We start from the raw sequence: 16,770 nt of genomic DNA on the forward strand, positions 1-16,770 counted from the left end.
GCTGGAGAATCCGAGATAACAAAGTGTGAAGCTGGATGAACACAGCAGGCCAAGCAGCATCTCAGGAGCACAAAAGCTGACGTTTCGGGCCTAGACCCTCTGTCTCTGATGAAGGGTCTAGGCCCGAAACGTCAGCTTTTGTGCTCCTGAGATGCTGCTTGGCCTGCTGTGTTCATCCAGCTTCACACTTTGTTATCTCGGACTTCGATTGTTGTTTTGTCTGATTGTCAGAATTGGACCTTACATAAGGAGGCAACCACTCGCTAAATAATTTTGCAATGTGAGATGAAATTCTGGGGAGAGTCAATGAAGAAATCAATTTGTTGAACATAATTATGAACAAGGAGAGTATGTTTGGAATACGTTGGAAGAGAAAATTGCCTTGTATTGTGGGACGTTTCCGAGGAAAAGAGAAAGGTGTAACTACTCAAGGTTGTATAATGCAATCTAATGCATTTTCAGTCTCCACTTTGTGATACAACTGTACATGTTTTGATATAACTACACTTAGTAATCAAATAACCACGGTATGATTTGGTAATTCAATTCCCTTTACCTAATTATAAATATTTTTCTGAACTAATTGAACTTTATGTAAAATATGTCATTGACACATTGTTATCAGAAGGCCAACAGCGTCCAAATGTCATTGATCCTTCAATGCACAAAGCGAAAAGAAACGAATGAGCCTTACTAATTGGCATTTATTGATGTCCGGCCCTCATACAATTGTGGCGAATGGTGGGTTTCTTTAGAAATCGGGTCTAATGAGTGAGACTATATGAAAGGCGCGACACTGTTTCCTGTTATGGATTTTTTTTTCCATTTAGTTGGCTGCTAGCTTGGATCAGCCAAGGACAAGGGGGACACGCGGAAAAGAAAATGGGCTGGATTATTTTTAAATGGCTGCTCCTGGGGATCTGTACGAACTGCTTGATTCTTTCTGACAGAAATGTTAATATTGTGGGTAAGTTGCTAAAGTTGAGCTAATGAGATCGTCAATTCCTCGGCATTGAAGGTAATTGACTTTAGTGTATGTTGGTGAGGTTTTTAAAACCTGGGTGTGTTTTAATGTAACCTAACTTCTCTTGCGCTCGCAATGAGATTTCAGTAGTTGTGTGGTTGAATGGCGCTTCGCTGTGTGAGCGCGCACGTTATCCTTGTGGTTTCCTCGCTGACTCTCGGCTTGGCCTGCAGATGGGGATCGGTGCCGACTATTTTGGCAGACACCCTGTGGAGATGGCTGTGCCCCAGTGTCTTGGCTGTGTGATGGAGATGATGATTGTCCTGGTGGTGTAGACGAACAATGCGGTGAGATCACTTGCTGTTCTGTAAACGTATAACTGGGAGGGTGGGAGAGGTTCATAACGGAGATGAACCCCTGTCCCATCAATTTCATGAGGTTGTTTAAACAACTCGGTATGACCTGTTTGAAGCTGATGGGACTTTGACCTGGGATTGTTTGGTCCAGAGGTAGTCACAGCAGTGTGACACTTTACTAGAAAAGTGTTTAGGATCACATCAAGAGGAAGGATGTGATTGGTGAAGCAAGCAACAGCCAGTATAGAAGTATGGAAGGGTGTGGGTTGAATGAAGCTGAGTAAAACTAAGGCAGACACAATAATTAGCTAACAACCTCATGTTGCTGGTGAGGCCCATTTATCTCAACTAGCTTGCTGGTACTACTATGGGCAATTAATCAATTGCTGCTGGAGACTTGAGTGACATGTCAGATGCTTTATGTTGAAGCTGGTGCTATTCATCCTGAGGGTTTTACTAAATCCAGCAGTAATTACACAATTTGTAATGCTAGTTTTTTGTACTTTGTCTGTTTTATTAATGGAATGTCAACTTCCCAATGACTAGATTGCTTTGAATTTTTGAACCTTGATCACCAGCCTAAGTATTCTTATCTTCCTTCCCTCCTCTTTCCCCCCCCCCCCCCCCCCAACACTTCAGCATGTGCTGAAGTACTATTGCCAGTGGACTTTTAGCTTTACTGAAACATTTCTCGCTCTCGTGGGAATTGCTTTTGGACGCAGACCTGCAACTTTCTCAGAGCAAGGGAAGGTTAGATTTCCTACAGTGTGGAAACAGGCCCTCTGGCCCAACAAGTCCACATTACCCCTTGGAGCATCTTCTCTTCCCCACACCCCTGAACTCTATGGGCAATTTAGCATGGCCGATCCACCTAACCTGCACATCTTTGGACTGTGGGAGGAAACTGGAGCACCTGGAGGAAACCCATGCAGACAGGGGGAGAACGTGCAAACTCCTCGCAGACAGTTTCCCCAGGCCCCTGGTGCTGTGTGGCTGCAGTGCTAGCCACTGTAATAAAATGTGAGGCTGGACGAACACAGCAGGGCCCAGCAGCATCTCAGGAGCACAAAAGCTGATGTTTCGGGCCTAGACCCTTCATCAGAGAGGGGCAGATGGGGTGAGGGTTCTGGAATAAAGAGGGGGAGGTGGAGAGGAGGGGATAGGTCAGCCCAGGGAAGACAGATAGGTCAAGGAGGTGGGATGAGGTTAGTAGGGAGATGGAGGTGTGGCTTGGGGTGGGAGGAAGGGATGGGTGAGAGGAAGAACAGGTTAAGGAGGCAGACAGGTTGGACTAGTTTTGGGATGCAGTGGGAAGAGCTGGGCTGGTTTTGGGATGCGGTGGGGGAAGGGGAGATTTTGAAGCTGGTGAAGTCCACATTGATACCATTGGGCTGCAGGGTTCCCAAGCGGAACAAGTTCTGCTCCTGCAACCTTCAGCTGGCATCATTGTGGCACTGCAGGAGGCCCATGATGGACATGCCATCTAAAGAATGGGAGGAGGAGTGGAAATGGCTTGCGACTGGGAGGTGCAGTTGTTTATTGCAAACTGAGCGGAGGTGTTCTGCAAAGCAGTCCCCAAGCCTCCACTTGGTTTCCCCAATGTAGAGGAAGCCACACCAGGTACAGTGGATGCAGTATACCACATTGGCAGATATGCAGGTGAACCTCTGCTTAATGTGGAAAGTCATCTTGGGGCCTGGGATAGGAGTGTGGGGGCAAGTGTAGCATTTCCTGCAGTTGCAGGGAAAGGTGGTGGGGTTGGAGGGCAGTGTGGAGTGAACAAGGGAGTCATGGAGAGTGAGAGAGCGTTACAAGCTGGTTGCCTGTGATGGAGACTGAGAGGTCCAGGAAGGTGAGGGATGTGCTGGAGATGGCCCAGGTGAACTGAAGGTTGGGGTGGAAAGTGTTGAAGTGGATGAACTGTTCTTGCTCCTCTAGGGAGCAAGAGGCGGTGATGATACGTTCATCAATGTAACGGAGGAAGAGGTGGGGTTTGGGGCCTGTGTAGGTGCAGAAGAGGGACTGCTCCACGTAACCTACAAAGAGGCAGGCATAGCTGGGGCCCATGCAGGTGCCCATGGCCACCCCTTAGTCTGTAGGAAGTAGGAGGAATTGAAAGAAGTTGAGGGTGAGGACGAGTTTGGCTAGGCAGATGAGGGTGTCGGTGGAGGGGGACTAGTCGGGCCTGTGGGACAGGAAGAAGCAGAGGGCCTTGAGGCCATCTGCATGTGGAATGCAGGTGTATAGGGACTGGACGTCCATGGTGAAAACGAGGTGTGGGGGGGGGGGGGGCACCAGGGAATTGGAGGGCGTGGGTGCTGTCATGGACATAGGTGGGGAGTTCCTGGACCAAAGGGGAGAAAATGGAGTCCAGATAGGTGGAGATGAGTTCGGTGGGGCAGGAGCAGGCTGAGATGATGGTCGACCAGGGCAGGCAGGTTTGTGGATTTTGGGAAGGAGATAGAAACGGGCCATGCGGGGTTGGGGAACAATGAGGTTGGAGGCTGTGGGTGGGAGGTCCCCTGAGGTGATGTAGCCACTGTGCCTGGTGAGCTTAGCTGCTGGAGCCAGTGTACTTAAAATTCACTTCTACAAGCAATAAATTGCAGATCATGTGCCAAGTAACAGATTAGGATTTAGTTTGGTTGTCAACAGCATGTGGCCTAATTATATAAAACAAAAAAATTCCAAATGGAACACATGGGAGTAGAGCTTCCACTTTTGCCAACTATGAAATCATTGAATATGCTGTCCTAGTCATTTCAAATGAGCCAGTGCTGCATTAAGGCTTGTAATTAGCTTACTGCCCCCATGCAATGTGACTTGTTTGTTTCAATAATTGCCATAGCTACATGCAAAGTGAGGTATAAAAAATTACAATGTATTAATCAAATTGCCTGTTTCAACTGGCAATTTGGCCCAACAGGTCCACACTGACCTGCTGAAGAGCATCCCACCCAGACTGATCCCTGTAACCCTGCATTTCCCATGGCTAATGCATCTAACCTGACACCCCTGAACACTAAGCAATTTAGCTTAGCCAATCCACCCAACTGTCCCATTTGAGCTGGGAGGAAGCCAGAGACCCCTGCGAAATGTTGAGAACATGTGAACTCAAGTCACCTGAGGCTGGAATTGATCCTGGATCCCTGGCACTGAGGCAGCAATACTACATGCTGGACCATTTGCTCTTGAGCAGCCTGGGTCTGATTTCTACAAAGGCTCAAATTGTATTGTAGTAGTGACAATTTGAAATCAAAGTAATCAAACTTCAGGTAGAAGATGGTAAAGACTGCAAATCCTGGAAGTCATCCACTAAAATGTAGAGCTGGAGAAGCACAGTAGGTCAGCCAGTATTGGAGCAGGACAGTTAATGTTTCAGGTCTGGGCCCTCTTTCAGCTCCAAAAAGAAAGTGCTTTTAAATTAAAGCAGCCAGAATTTGGTTTTAAACAATTTCTACAAATATTAAAGCAAATGGCTGTGCTATTCAGCCTGTTATGAATGTGTAGTCGTCAGTGGAGACTAACTTGTGGAATTTGCATCTATCCTAGGGTATGCAAGATGTGATGAAAAGAGAATTTGGTGTAATGGTATTTTCTGCCTTGATGAGAGGAATGTGTGTGATGGAAAAACAGACTGTGCTGATGGTTCAGATGAAATTAACTGCCCAAACAAAACCTGCCTTGGAATGCAATGGCAATGCAGGAACCAAAAATGCATCCCTACAATTGCCAAGTGCAATGGTGTTGATGAATGTGGGGACAACTCTGACGAGGAATTCTGTGGTGAGTTCAGTGCCATAGTCCATTGTGGTTCTAGAACATCAGATCAAACTTCCCTTCATCTGGGAGGTAGTTATCTATGGTGGGCAAGACTTAGTTTATCACTCCTGTACACTCTTTTGCAAAAACTTGTCTCCATCTTCCCAGCTAAATGTTTCAGTAAACTTTTTAATGTGGGAAAACAGTCCCAGAAAATCTCCCACTTTTAACATTGGGTTTGGACTCCAGATTAAAAAGCATTGCCTTTTAAAACAAGTGTTAAACGTTCTAATCTGGTAGAAGTGATTTTTCTTAAAGATTGATTTTTGTCAATGCAAATCTGCAATACCAATTTTGCTTGCTGGGACCCTCTGACTTGGATGAAGAAATTCTGGGTCAAAGTATGACCCCATTCCCAGACTGAATGGAAAGACAAATGGCATTCCTGTTCCTGAATGCAATTTCTGTCAAGTGCTGTGAATGAGATTAGTCTCAGCTGTTTTTCCAGGCTTTAAGCGGTGATGAAAAATCCTCCCTCAACTGAAAATCAGTGTATTGGAAGCTAATGCTGACCAACAATTCATGACAGGAATTCTTTGCTTCTTCCCCCAGGAAGCAAATGTAATTAAGAGTAAAAGATTGTTATCAATTTTGGGTTGTTAAATGAATAGTAAGCTGGAATATATAGACCTAGTGAATACATCTGAGGTGCACAGCTTTAGTGGCTTATTAGTCCACTAATGCTTTAGTGGAATCTAAATTTCTGGATAGAAGCAGAAAGAGTTGAAGATGCCCCCATGCCATGAGCACTCAAGGTGTGCACAACCCCTTTGAGTGAAATGTGTACTAAACATAATCTTGCCTGACAAGAAGCTTAGGGTGTCAGGATGTACAATATTGGGCACTGTATTTTTCTGTCAAGATCTGTTTCATGCAGCATTGTTTTAATGCTTGGTGTTCCTGCTTGTATGTATTTTCAAAAGCAATACAGAATGCATTGGCTTTACCACTTAAAACCAGATTTTTACAATAGACTAGACTCTGCCAGTTTTTCTTTGCAGAAGCTAAACACAAAGAAACCTGTTCAGAATACAAATGCAGTAACAAATGCTTACCTGAGAATAAGATTTGTGATGGAATATCAGACTGCATTGATGGGATTGATGAACCGGAATCTTGTGGTAAGAACTGAACTCAGTTTTGGCACTAATTTGACACTTCCATAAGAAACCTTTTTAGTTCTTAGCATTTGCTTTGCCTTAGTGTGCAAATTGAAAACTCTCTCGTAATGAGTACACAGTACTCTCTGCATGCCTGTTTTTAAGTGTTATCCAAATATCAATATGCTGTGAATCCAACTAGTCCAAGTTTCTTTGGTATGACATTCAACATCATGCATCTTGATGCATGATAAAGCTGCTGACTTCAGTGGCTTGATTCATAAATGGATCATTCCACTATCTGTGCGCCACATTTTGGTGTACCTCAAGAATATTTTTACTTAATTGCCTTGGTTTATAAACTTGCACTCCCTTTTGACTAGTTAGGATTCTGGCAAGGTAGCCAGTTTGGTATTGCAGAATTGATGTGTTCTACACATGACTTTATTGTGCAAGAATTACCTGTAACTTTTATTTCCCTGCTTGCTTCTTAGGTAAGAAGTGTTGGGACAATGGTGGAGGCTGCAGTATGTTGTGTGAAGAAACTATTTGGGGTGTGCACTGTTTTTGCCCAGCAGGCATGATTTTACAAGCTGACAAAAACTGTTCCAGTAAGAAACTAACAATTAACTTTTTAATTATCTACTGATTTAGTTTCTCTGAACTTGTTTAGACTTGTTACATGCAGCAAAATTGTCATGTTTTAACAATACACTACCACAGATACTAAAGATCTGAAGGAACTCAACAGATCCAGCAGCATCTATAGAGAAAGCTGAATTAATACCTCAATGCAAGATGTTAACTGCTTTCTCTTCAGATGTTGCCTGATCTGAAAAGTTCCTCCAGAAACTTCTTCATGCAGTAGTTTCTTCATCTTAAAAGGCACTTTCCCATGTCTTCCTTCCACTATGATTTGGAAAAAATCTTGGCTAAGGCTGAAATTTTAAATGTGTAGTTTTAGTACTCAAATTGAATAATGCAAACATTGCTCCAACAAATCTATGCAGTTCCTTGGGAAAATAATGGAGGAAGCTGTACCTAAAATCTCAACTTAAATCTTGAATAAATGTTTTCTCATCTACAGGATCTAGATACTGACTAGACTAATACATATTGTCTATCCCTAATTGTTACCAATGATGGTGAGATGCTTTCTTGAACTACTGCAGTCCATGGTGTGTAGGCATACCTACCTGTTGGGAGAATACTAGGATTTTTGACCCAGTGACAGTAAGGAAGAGTTCCAAATCAAGATTACAACACCAGGAGGGGAACCTTGATGGTGATCCCACACTGTATTTCCCCCTGTGACTCAGGAAGTCACTAAATTAGCTGCTTTGGAGGCAACTCAAGTTACTGCAATGCACAAGGTAGATGAACTCCAGTTCCATATACTGGATAGGGAAATAAGCGAAGGCATCAGAAGGTGCCAGTTAAGCAGACTACTTTGGGCTCTCCAGTCAAACTGCTTGAATGTTGGAGGTGCAGCCCACAAGGGAGATGGAATATGACCATCTTTCTCCTGACTATATTACAGATGGTAAGTGGGCTTTGAGAAGTCAGGTGAGGTTACTCATGGTGGAATGTCAGTCTCTGGCATGCTCTTAACCACACCAACATAGCTAATCATTTTGTTTCTGGACAAATGTAGTCCCCAGGTTGTTGACCACAAGGGATTATGGAAATGCCATAGTGTTGAGGAACAATTTGATGATCCTCTTTGGTAAACATGGCACACTACTTGCCACATGAACCAATGCCTTGATAAGTGTTGATCTGACTCCACTAATGTTATCACCTGCAAAATTCATACCTTGCTCCTACTTAGGTTCTTGTTTTGTGTTCTCCACTCCCTCCCCAGCTGACACTTTTAAGTTTTTTATTAATTTTAAGTATTTAAATTTTGCAACACTTTCTTTTAATTCAATGAAGCTTCAATTTACAATCTCAATGCCTCTTTCCAGACTGGGGTATGTTACACATCTCTCCTCTTGCTGGAGGCAATTAGTAAATTCCTGTTTAGTGTCTGCTTGCATTCTCCACACTTCATGCCTGAGTAAATATTTACCTACCCAGTATATCTGCACAATGTCTCAAGTCAAGTCATTAATAAAGCTTTGTTTTTGATTGTACTGACTTGGCACAAGCCTTGCCAAGCATATATGCCAATCCCACCTTGCTGCTTGTTTCAGCTGCAGTAGCTAGCACCCTGCATGTAACATTTAATCTTGCTCTGGAAGTTGCTCAGCAATTAGTGTACTAAAATGTCAGCATGCTAACAAGCTTTATGTAAATCATGTGAACCTCAAGAGAAGCACCTGAGTCAGATGTACAGCAGGCAGACACCTTTTTAATCCAACTCATCCAGGCTGGCCAGATATCCTAAACAGGTCTAGTCCAATTTGGCCCATATCCTTCTAAACCCGTCCTATTCATCTACCCATTCAGATGTGCCTTTTTAAATGCTGTAACTGTACTGGGCTTCTCCTCACTTCTGGTAATTCATTCCATACACATGCCACCCATGTGGGGTGGGGGGAATCTTATTAGTGTTTAAACTTTTTTCCTCATTTAAACTTCTGTTCTCTAGTTTGGATACTTCCCCCTCACTGGGGAAAAGGCTGCCTATATTTACCCTACCCATGTCCCTCACACTTCAAATGCCTGTTACCCTCTGACACTTCAAAAAATAGGCCCAGCCTATTAGCCTTCCCACCATTTCCCAGCTTCACCCCCCCCCCCACCCCACAAAACCTAGCAAAATTTTTATTTCCCTTCCCAACCCTCCAAGTTTCAAACCTGCTTCCTATAGCAGAGATCCCAAGAATTGCAAGCAGTATTTCAAAAAAGGCCTATATAGCCACGATCTCCAACTCCTTCACTCTGCACTGAACAAAAAGCAAGCTGTCTCTTGGACACTGCACTTCAGCTATAATTTTGAGCTGACTGTGTTTGTGGCTGTAAAAGGCTTATTGTAATAAGGCACTGAAGAACAAGCTGTCTGGGATTATGTGGGTACCAACATGTAATAGTCTTATAACAAGAAAATACAAGTTCTGATCTTTAATTATTAGTTTCATTCTCTAATCCAAGTGAAGAATTTAAAATTGAATTTTAGTAGCTACACTATTTTCTCACCACTTGGTGAAAACATTTAACTCAGCTGTTGGACTTAATTGCTCAATGTCAAGTATCAATTCTTCAACTTAACTGCATGTCTTCAGAAAATGCTTGTATGATGTGCATAATCAATTCAGTTTGTATGCAATGGTCATTGCTCTTTCAAATAGCTGTGCAAGCAACAGGTGTCCATCCCAGATGACTGACACCTTTTTTCCTTTTGCAGAAGGCACTACCTTCTTGGTGACAGCTGGACAGCGCAGTCTAGGGATACTGGATTTAAACAGCAGGAAGTACACATCAATGGTGGTTAACAAGGAAGTTGTGGCTGTTGCTAATGATCTAGCAAAGGCTGCTTTTTACTGGGTTGATGTTGAAGGGAATATATTTTGGTCACTAGCCAAAAATGCCAGCACTCCAATTTACAGAGGTAATTTTGACTTTAAATACTAGAAATGTGCATGCCTGAAGAACTCCTGTACTCAATAGGACTTTATCTCCATCCTATGGAATTATTACACTAACTTGGTCTACTGGAGACATTTTAATCTCTTACAGTTAAATCCCTAAATATTAAATTTCAAGCATGGAATATGATTGAAGTGAAACAGGGTTTTTTTGTCTATTTAACAGACCATTTGGCTATGAAGCTTAGGCTGTTTCTAATTATCCAAACTAATTTCTTGGCACTCAGTACCTGAATACACCAGTAGAGCTGATGAATCATGGTTTTTTAGGGCAAGTATTTAGAATTAAAGCTAGCTAAACATACTCACATTAAGTGTTTTGAGCTGGTCACAGCACAAGGCCTGGGCCCACCTCTTCTTCCTCCTCCCAAGAGGACTAGGTGTGGGCATGTGGTTGGATGGTCAGCCATCCATTTCCCCCTCCCACTCTTACCCTCAGCATTGAATGAATGCTTTTAGCTGGGGAGACAAGTCTTGTACCATGTTGATTATTCTGCAGTGTGGTGATAATGGACTTAATTTGCAAGGGGAACTGACTGGCAGTTCTGTGACTGCTAACAAGACTCCATGTTCCCTCATGTTGGGTCAGGCATATCCTGAGCAGCTGCTGGCCCTCCCAAGGAGTGGGTGAAAAACCAGTGGTTATTGAACATTTTTGTATCAAGGACATTGGCTTAGGGGAGCCTACAACAGTAAGTTGATTAGCAGATTGAAGGATTTGTGTAGCTTTAATTTTGGCTTACTTCCAGTGCCATATGCTGCTGAGTAGACATGTGGAAAGATAAGTCAAACATGTGACTAAAAGGATAGTGTAAGAGGGAAGACCTCCAATTTTAGGTCACTTGCTATAGAAAGTGGGACCCATGTAACCATGTAGCTTCCATCTAGAGAAAGGGATCCAGGCTCCCCACAGGGAGCCTTCTCCATTTTGCTAGAAAAGTTGAAACTACCTCTGGCTGGGGCTCTCCACTTGCTCCAAACACTGGCTCTGAAATGAATTAGAGGTATACTAGTTCCTTCCTGCCAACAGATGGAAGAGACATGGCATGATGAGGCACATGGGTGCATTAAATTTTTAATGCAGAGCTTATCTAGTAAAGTGGGTGAACCTGAAGTGTAGACATGAATGATTACTGCCATTACTAACTTTCCCTTGAACAAAGGGAAGGACTGGCAGTTCTGCATTCCAGGATGCAGTTTTAGGCATGATTTGGATGTAAGAGGTAGTGTTGTCCTATAGTAGTGAGATTCAACTTTTCATGGAGGAAATGTCTTTGTTTCAAAGGAAGACATCTGGGTAGAGTTTAAAAATATAAAGGGTTGAAATCCCAGGTGACTTCAATACAGGCCTCCCATCAGACAAAGGGAGCAGATGTGAGTAATGGTTATACAGTAGGGTTTTTCAACTTTGCTAAGATTTTTCTCCAGTGACAGGATTAGACAGTGCAATTTCTAACAGTCCTACTAGAGATAGTCTAAGATGCTTTATCTGAGGGAATGAAGCCAGTCAAGTGGTTGACCACTTTGGGAATAGTGACAACACCCAAGTTTCAAGTCCTTATGGAAAGATGAGGATAAAAGTGGAAGTTGACCTGGCCTTGCCAACTTAGGCAGCTAAATATCACTGAAACAGGATCTGGCAAACACTGAGAGCAACTACTCTTGTAGTTAAAACTACATCTGGAAAGTGGAAATCTCTTAACCGGAGTTCAGGGCCAACATCTCTCAAAGGCAGAGGTGGCAAATTCCACAAACATGGATGTGGAGAACCCACCAAGAGGAAGCCTGTGGTGAAACTGAGTATTAAAGAAGCCTGTTAAGATTATGGTGTAAGAGGGTATTTGGAGGGGGCCAGTGTCTCTGGTAGATTCCCTTAAGCAAAATGCCTTGGCATTAAAAGTATGTGCCTCCCTTAAACCAAAAGGAGAGCCAGAGGATATGGATAAAGTCTTCAATGAATTTTTAAAGGGAAGTTAGGGCATTGTAGCTGAAGACTTCATCTACTGAGGGCCTGATGGAATGTAAGCCAAGTTTGTTGGGCCCTGATTAAATACTTTGGTCACAAGTCATGTGGCAGATGATTGGCAGGGATAGATTGGGTAATGACACATCAGTTAGTCTAATCTTGGTGGTAGAGATTTTCTTTGGAAAAATCAACTTTGTCTTAAATCAACACTTAGAGGCAGAGTTGGATTGGGATAGCCAGAATGACTTTGAGGGGAATCCTGTCTAACCTAACAGGCCTGTTTCCCTTTGAAAAGATGCATTTTGAAAAAAAGCATTACCCTCAAAGTTCCCTTTGACCTCTTCACACAGAAGGCTGGTCCAAAAGTGAAGTTGAGTGGGTGGAGAGACTCCAGTTCCTGGGGAGTAATTATAACCAACTTGTCCCAGGCTGTCAAATGTGACAGTTAAGGCACAGCAATGCCACTTGGGTAACCTGGCATGTCAGTAAGGATCCTCTATGGCTTTTAGATGCACCATTAGAAGCCATACTGCTTGGATGCATAATGGCCTAGTATGGCAACTGCTTCACCCCAGGACAGTGAAACTGTAGAAGCTTGCATGCACAGCCCAGACCAGACAGAAGCCAGACCTCCAATCCATGGGCTCCCATTTCACATGGCTTTGGCAAAAGGATACTAACAAAGACCCATGACATCCCAGTAATGCTGTCATCCATCTGCTTTCTTCAGGGAGAAGATTCAGAAGCTTGAACACCTGAACCAGCAGGTTCAAGAAGGCTTCCTGGCTATTTAGACTGAATTGACTAACTTCAAAATGTTGTTGCACTTGCCTAGTGCACATCTTATGCAACACAACCTACATACCTAAACTGTTTTAACCCTATGATCTGCATGTACTTGCTGACTATCTGCCTGTACTACTCAACTTTCTTATACATGAAATCACTTCATTGCCAAATGCACCAGTCAACTTCAGATTCAAATGGTGGAGGGTTGTGTGACTGTAAGCCTGTGACCAGTGATCACAGGGTTCAGTGGTAGGACCTCTCATATCTCTTAAATGACTTGGATGTAAATGTGGATAACCAACTCTTTTAATATATGCAAGTTACATGTATTGGTAGTATTAGTGAGCAGTCTGATCAGCTGGTAAACTGGGCAGACCAATAACAGATGGAATTTAATCTTGACGAGTGAGGTGATGCATCTTGGGAGGCCATAAGGAAAGGTACATACAATGGCTGACTCCTAATGGATACTGAAGAACAAGTGGATCTTGGTGCACTAGGCCATAGATCTCCATGTGTCAGCACAACAAGATTTTGTAAATAAAGCATTCAGGATGCTTCCTGCCTTTAGCTGGGACATAACATGGAAGTAAGGAAATCCCCTTTATGACTTCACAACATTGTGTGCCATCTTGGGTCTATCCTGTTCCTGTCAGCACAGACAGAATGCCATGACTGCACTGGTGAACATCTCTACCTTCCCCAGGATGTTGTCTGGGAAAACTACTTGACAGACTATTTGGGTTTGTTCCCCTCAGATCCACCCTATTTGCACTTCATTTTGTATACAGGCTCTAAGACTAGGATGAGTTATAAGGTGCAGAGTAAGTGACTCGGACCTGAGCTTTTCACCCAGGGTTGTTGGAAACATGAATGTGCTTCTCAAAGGTGGTGGAGGCAGGTATATGCTCAAAATGTAAGCATCTAGCTAGGTACTAAATGTCAAAAGTATAGACTATGGACCAAATGCAGGTAATGGGGCTAGTGTAGTTTTTAGGATAGCATAGACATGATTGGTCAAATCCTGTCTTAATTGACCCAACTAGGATTTACTGTCACTTCCTAATTCTACTAGGACATAATAATAAGCTACACCATGTAAGTATACCCTCAATTGTACCTAGAATCCAGGAATTTGCCACACTGCAGAGTCATGCAATTGTAAATAGTAACTTGGTGGGGAACTGGCAAGCAGTATCTCCATATGCTGTTCTAGTGGTGACAAACTTGGAAGAAGTCTGGGTAGCTTCCAATGTTTTATATGGATAGCATACCACTGGTAGTGAAATTGTACTTCAAAACTTGGTGCTAATCCAGGAGGCCTTCACTTTAGGAATTACCTAGGCCATCACTCCATGCCTCCAACTTTGATCTTCCCTTTAAAGTGGGAGATGACAGCTGCTGAGGGTGTTGGTTTTAGGACATGGTTATGGTAAACTTTGAAGGCATTGTTCAAATTATCACAGTCCAGTACAGACTTGATACCTTGCCACCAAATCTGAATCTTTATGAAATGCAAGTCAAACCTTGGTATCTCAGAAGGGAGGATACCTCTCTTTAAATTTTGCTTGTTCACCTGATCTTCCTGCAACACTGGGCACAAGCAAATTAGTATAAAATCCAAGTGATTTAAAACTGACCCATAAATCAGTGACCTATCAAGCCATGATTGATAACTTTCAATCCTTTCTCCCCACCCCAGATAAAGGAGTGACTAGTATTGCTACTGACTGGTTCACTGGGCTGATTTACTGGACCAACCTCTTTGAGGAGAGAATTTGTGCTGGCATGTCTAATGGCAATGGATTTACAACCATCCTAGAGAAGAACATAAGACCAGAGCAGCTGCTCCTCCTACCAGCAAAAAGGTAAGTTTCTTGTAACTAAGATGCTGCTGATACATAATTAAGACTCCTAGTCTCACACACCTTCTTTACACTATTCATGATTAGCAATTGTGTAACAGGTCTTGCTAGATAACACGTATACTACCATGGAGACCAGTCCTTAAAGGGGAACATTTGCATATTCCCTGGTCAGCTGTTGGAAGTCTCTTCCAACTGTCAAGGCCAAAATTTTTTACTAGAGGCTAAAGAGATCAAGATACCAGGAGAAAGCAAGATAGAATATTGGAATCATGGAGGTAACATTTGATCTACACCTAAAATGGGCCAAAAAACTACCAAATCTATAATAGTCCCACTTTCCAGCAGTGCCTAAGGCCTTGCACAACATCTAAGCAGATGTCTAAAAATTTAAGGCTTTTCCCACCTCCAATGTCTATAGTGCATTCCAGATTCTCCCACAGAACCTTCCCCCTAATCTCTGGCTTTCATTTTTCTCCAACAGCTCTTTTTTTCCTATTCCACTAAAAGGAGCAGTTGCTTTCAATTTACTCTAACCTTGCCCATCTGTCTTCTAGACATCCTTCCTTCTGATGGTCTCCACACCCACTGGTCTACTCCTTGTTTCAAGCAGTGAATTGTAGCATAGGATTTAATGCTTTGCGCACACGATTGTAGATGTTCACTGGTGTTTAAAATGACCTTGTAGAAATTAGATTTCCCACCCCCCCAGGATATTTAAATGGACTTTAACAGTTTTATTCCTCCTTGCTGAGCTCAAATTTAGCAAGGAAAATACTTCCTCTTCACCATGCCATGATAACCAAGTATGTACTAACATGAAATGAACCACATTTTCAGACAGTAGTTTGAATATGCATCGTAAGTCACTAGTTCTATCCTCTACAGCAACGTAAAACTTAAAAGGAAAAAACAAAACTATTGCAAACCAAACCACTTGCATGACTATTTAAATTCCTCCAAGATTTGGAAGAGCAAAAGCCAAACCAGCTTGAGGTTCATGATTCTAAATGAAGCAAATGATTGCTGGCAGAATCCAAATCTCAATTGTGGTGTGTACTTTTAGTGCCTCCTCCAGGCTCCTGGGTGAGCCAAACACTTCATGCAAACTTAGCCAGTAAAATTGCATGTTCTAACGTCCTTTCACCTCTACTCTTAACTCTATTTTCTTGGAAATTAGTATTTGAGTGAGTAACTGTTCCATTCTCCAACTAGAGGGTCTGAGCTTACTTCAATGTTGGGACAATGTTTCTAATCAACTTGTGAATCTAAGGCCCACTCAATTGAGCAAAGGAGTTGAGTTTCAGTCTACTTGTTTCCAGTTATTGCATTATCAACTTTGCATTGGGGAGTGTCCTCTCAAGTGGGCATATAGCAGGAACTAAATTGGCTTTAATGGAGTATTATTGCATTAATCAACTGAATCTGTTCAGCTGCAAAGGATCATGAATGCAACAATCTTTTTCAGTTACATCTTCTGGGTAAACCAAAGAGATGACATCTACTCCAACATTCGCATTGAGACTGCAGGAATGGATGGTTCTAGAAGAAAAGTCATTGTGGTTCTTGATTCATTGAAACCAATTGGATTCTCACTTGATTATCCCTATGAGAGACTCTACTGGTTCAATGAAGATTACAAAGTAAGTGCATCTGGCCTGCTGGAATGTCTTAACTGGACATACTTTAATTCCCCTCATGAAGCTGTTTTTAAATGTTCCAGTCTGAAAGACTGTCCATACTGGACAAATGGCTACTAGTGGCTAACTTGATTAGCAGCAAAGTAGTGTCTAGTTGACACAAACATCATTCTCAACTGAAACTAATCTTTAGTGTTCAATGTTTTCAAGTATGTAGGATTCCCTACCATTTTATCACTGAGTCTTGGGGATGAGGAAGGAAAGTGTCTGACTAATGTTCCCTTATAGATTTAAGGTGAACCAATTTGGCTGAAACTTGCTGTAAAAGCTTTGCTCTTTTTAGCACAGAGGCTGACTAACTTTGAGCTTTTTTCCAAGTCTGTTGAATCCATCAATGTGGATGGCACTGGGAGGTTATCAATTTCCAACTTGGACATCACAAAACCTCAAGGATTTTCAGTATCTGACGGTTGGTTCTACTGGTCTGAAGCAAATAAAGTTTTCCGTATATCCCACCATCTGAGAAGGCCAAAGGAGGTCTTGATAGATCCTGCAGTAGCTTTCACTTTGACCATAACCAACCAGCAGCAAAAAAGTAAGTCCTGTTTTGCTCATATTTGCAAACAAACCATGAGCAATGGATGTTTCTAATCAACCTGTTACTGTTAACAATTGACT

At 42.5% G+C, this 16,770-nt stretch overlaps 1 protein-coding gene across 1 annotated transcript; it reads left to right on the forward strand.

Annotated features, from left to right (window-relative positions):
• Positions 1-857: 857 nt before the first annotated feature.
• Positions 858-16,743, forward strand: LOC125450683 (prolow-density lipoprotein receptor-related protein 1-like). Its single transcript, XM_048526736.1, has 8 exons — positions 858-967; positions 1,198-1,311; positions 4,873-5,106; positions 6,144-6,263; positions 9,592-9,795; positions 14,290-14,455; positions 15,921-16,095; positions 16,471-16,743. The coding sequence occupies exons 1-8, from the start codon at positions 883-885 to the stop codon at positions 16,741-16,743; spliced, it is 1,371 nt and encodes a 456-aa protein (XP_048382693.1). The 5' UTR covers positions 858-882.
• The last annotated feature ends 27 nt before the right edge of the window (positions 16,744-16,770 follow it).

Source organism: Stegostoma tigrinum, chromosome 3 (assembly GCF_030684315.1).
Source record: "Stegostoma tigrinum isolate sSteTig4 chromosome 3, sSteTig4.hap1, whole genome shotgun sequence".
Lineage (NCBI taxonomy): Eukaryota > Metazoa > Chordata > Chondrichthyes > Orectolobiformes > Stegostomatidae > Stegostoma > Stegostoma tigrinum.

Bases quoted from the DNA above. Each gene is read 5' to 3' on its own strand.
- LOC125450683 (XM_048526736.1), top strand. From the start codon at position 883: ATGGGCTGGATTATTTTTAAATGGCTGCTCCTGGGGATCTGTACGAAC. The intron at 5,107-6,143 runs GTGAGTTCAGTG...TTTTCTTTGCAG, and splicing joins CTCTGACGAGGAATTCTGTG to AAGCTAAACACAAAGAAACC. The intron at 14,456-15,920 runs GTAAGTTTCTTG...AATCTTTTTCAG, and splicing joins CTCCTCCTACCAGCAAAAAG to TTACATCTTCTGGGTAAACC.